This window comes from Gossypium raimondii, chromosome 8 (genome assembly GCF_025698545.1).
Source record: "Gossypium raimondii isolate GPD5lz chromosome 8, ASM2569854v1, whole genome shotgun sequence".
Classification (NCBI taxonomy): Eukaryota; Viridiplantae; Streptophyta; class Magnoliopsida; order Malvales; family Malvaceae; genus Gossypium; species Gossypium raimondii.
Window position 1 is genome coordinate 51744425 of NC_068572.1, and position 2646 is coordinate 51747070.

The 2646-nt window shown below is 36.2% G+C and overlaps 1 protein-coding gene across 1 annotated transcript; it reads right to left on the reverse strand.

Moving 5' to 3' along the window:
- Window positions 1-1116: 1116 nt before the first annotated feature.
- Window positions 1117-2236, reverse strand: LOC105792033 (ethylene-responsive transcription factor 2). The gene has a single exon (XM_012620393.2). It carries the CDS (start codon window positions 2007-2009, stop codon window positions 1209-1211), a length of 801 nt encoding a protein of 266 aa, XP_012475847.1. The 5' UTR covers window positions 2010-2236; the 3' UTR covers window positions 1117-1208.
- Between the last annotated feature and the right edge of the window lie 410 nt (window positions 2237-2646).

Genomic DNA, 2646 nt, shown 5'->3' on the forward strand with positions numbered 1-2646 from the left:
AAGGCATTCAAGTTATATTTAATTTCTCTTAAACAAATCTAATTTTGTACTCTGATACAATTACAGGATGGAGGGATGAAAGAAAGATTACCGAATGAAACTATTAATAAAAGATTAAAGATTACAAAAGAGATAACTTCTTTTTTATTTAAGAGTAACTGAATATAACTCAAACGCCTTTTCTTAGGGTGTTAATGCTTTATAATATAATCTTTATAATGTGTATAAAAATAATTTTTAAAAATTAAATTTGAATGTAATTATCTGCATAATTAGTAATTAATAATAATTACCTATGACTCAAATAGACATTCCAAACACAGTTCCACCCATCAAATTATGATATTTGGAATTACTACTTAACGTAGTTGCAGTGGATTTATGTCTCGTTCCTTTGGATGCAAGGAAGAAAGCTTTTTAGGATTAAACAAATGCTTCAACATTAAATCTTTATTTTAGCTTTGATCCAATTTCATCTAAATTAAATCCCATGTAGGAGTATTCCTTTCCCATAAGCTGTTTTCATGAAATCCAAATGAATTTTGTAGTTGTAGAAAATCAATAGAAAACAACAACCAATCAAATTCCCACCTAGACTCTCAAACATATCTCCTTTCGAAACTCAATGTGAAAACATTTTTCTCATTATGAACAAAGAATCCAGGTGGTTAGAAGTCGAAAGAAAAGTTTGAAAAGTCAAACAGTTTGAATGTATAAGGTCAAAAAAGCAATTAGTGTTTGGATAGAGGATAATGCTATTCCATCTTTGCCCAAAAGTCAACTGTCCTTTTCTAACTGCGCAACGTTCGTGGACGTGCGTCCTTGTTCCTTCAGCTTGACGCCATATATGTTCTAGAATATTGGCAAAATAAACAGATGTTAGAAAGAAGAGCAGCTAACCTTTTATTATAGGCCGAACGCCAAGCTGGTCTGGATTTGTCATCTTCAAATGGCCGAGGTACCAACGCCTACATCTACATTTTGATTGTATGCTTCTTCCTACATCAAAACTAGGTTTTTACAGTTTCTTTTTGCATTGGAATGTCCATTTTCAACCATATTGCTTACATCATTTTTTATTAAAGAATAAAATTTTCTCATTTAGCGAAACAACTATGAAATAATAACAATTTCTTTGTATGCACAAAGCCAACACAAGTTTACAAATATTTCAGACCCTCATTTTCCCTGCTTCTTACATTAATCCATTAGCTGATTAATAGTTGATTGCTATTAGTACATGATCCAATTTCATACTTAACTGCAGCTGCTGAACTCATATCTAACCAGGCTTCACCCACAACCGGAGCTGAGGGAGCCACCTTTCTCCTCCTTTTCGGTGACCCCTGCTCTGAGCCGGATGATGAAGAATTGGAGGGCTCGGGTGATGCTCTCTTTGACGTTACCCTCACTGGGTCAGGTTTCCCGGAATTCACCCTCAATGGGAAATTCAACAAAGCCTTGGACCCGCGCATCCTATAAGCTGCTTTATCATAAGCCAAAGCCGCATCCTCAGCTGTTTCAAAAGTACCTAACCAAACCCGAGCCCCGTTTTTAGCCGGGTCCCTTATCTCAGCTGCGAACTTCCCCCACGGCCTTTGCCTAACTCCTCTGTAATGCCTCGCTTTGGTCGGAACCACCGCGGGAACAACCGTGTTCGCAGCTGGAGCCTCAACTAAAATCTCCTGCGGCTCCGGTTTAATCGGCGGAAATTTGATAGAAGAGTTTTCGGAGGGCGCCCAGCCTACGGTTAAAGCATCTCGGAGGAACTCAAAAACGAGCATATCTTCAGAATCGTTTTCTTTAAGAGGGAGGTCACCCCAGGTTTCAGTCAAACATGGGTACAAGCGGTTGAAGCTTGAGCTTCTGCAAAACACGGGGGGAGCCGTGGTAGTGGTGCACTCAACGGAAGCATCGAGTCGGAAGTCTGATGACTCGCCGAGTAAATGTCGCCGAATTGAGTCCAACATTGCTAAATCGGTCTCGTTGCTACTCGGATGCATCTCCATAACGAAACCTGTTAAATCTTGAGTAAGTGATTGAGGGATTTGGGGTTGGTTTTGTTTTGTTTAAGGGAAAAAAAAAGAATGAGTTAAAGAAAAAAAGAGAAGAAATGTGAGAAGTTAGGAGTCTGAATCTTTGTTTGGCAAATGGGAAGTGGGTTTATATAGGGAAATCAGATGCATGAATTTGGGTTGGCGGATTTTTCCATTCAAGATTTTTGTTTTTTTATTTTTATTTTTATTATAATAATAGTGGGGTTTTATTTATTATTTTCAATTTTTTATTAATACCTTTACGAAACCAGTTTTTAGACATGTGATAAATAAATTTGAATTGGGTTAATGTCAAGTTTTATCCTTGAATTTTAATGTAATATTTATACAAATATGCTAAATTTTTTTGTGCAGACATGGTGCCCTCATTCATTTTACAGTCGAGACTAATCCTATTTAAACCGAGATAATATTTAAGTAAAACTTTCTCAACGTTCTATTACCATTTCTTAACGTGTTGGTGTAATTTGATAATTGTACTATATCTTCATTTTACAATTCACCACCATAATAAAATTTAGTTGATTTGGCCAAAACAGGTAAAAACCTTTGCTATTTTTTTTTTGTTTTTTTGCTTGCAAAGTATATA

Coding starts and splice junctions, on each gene's coding strand:
- LOC105792033 (XM_012620393.2), bottom strand. CDS start 2,009: ATGGAGATGCATCCGAGTAGCAACGAGACCGATTTAGCAATGTTGGAC.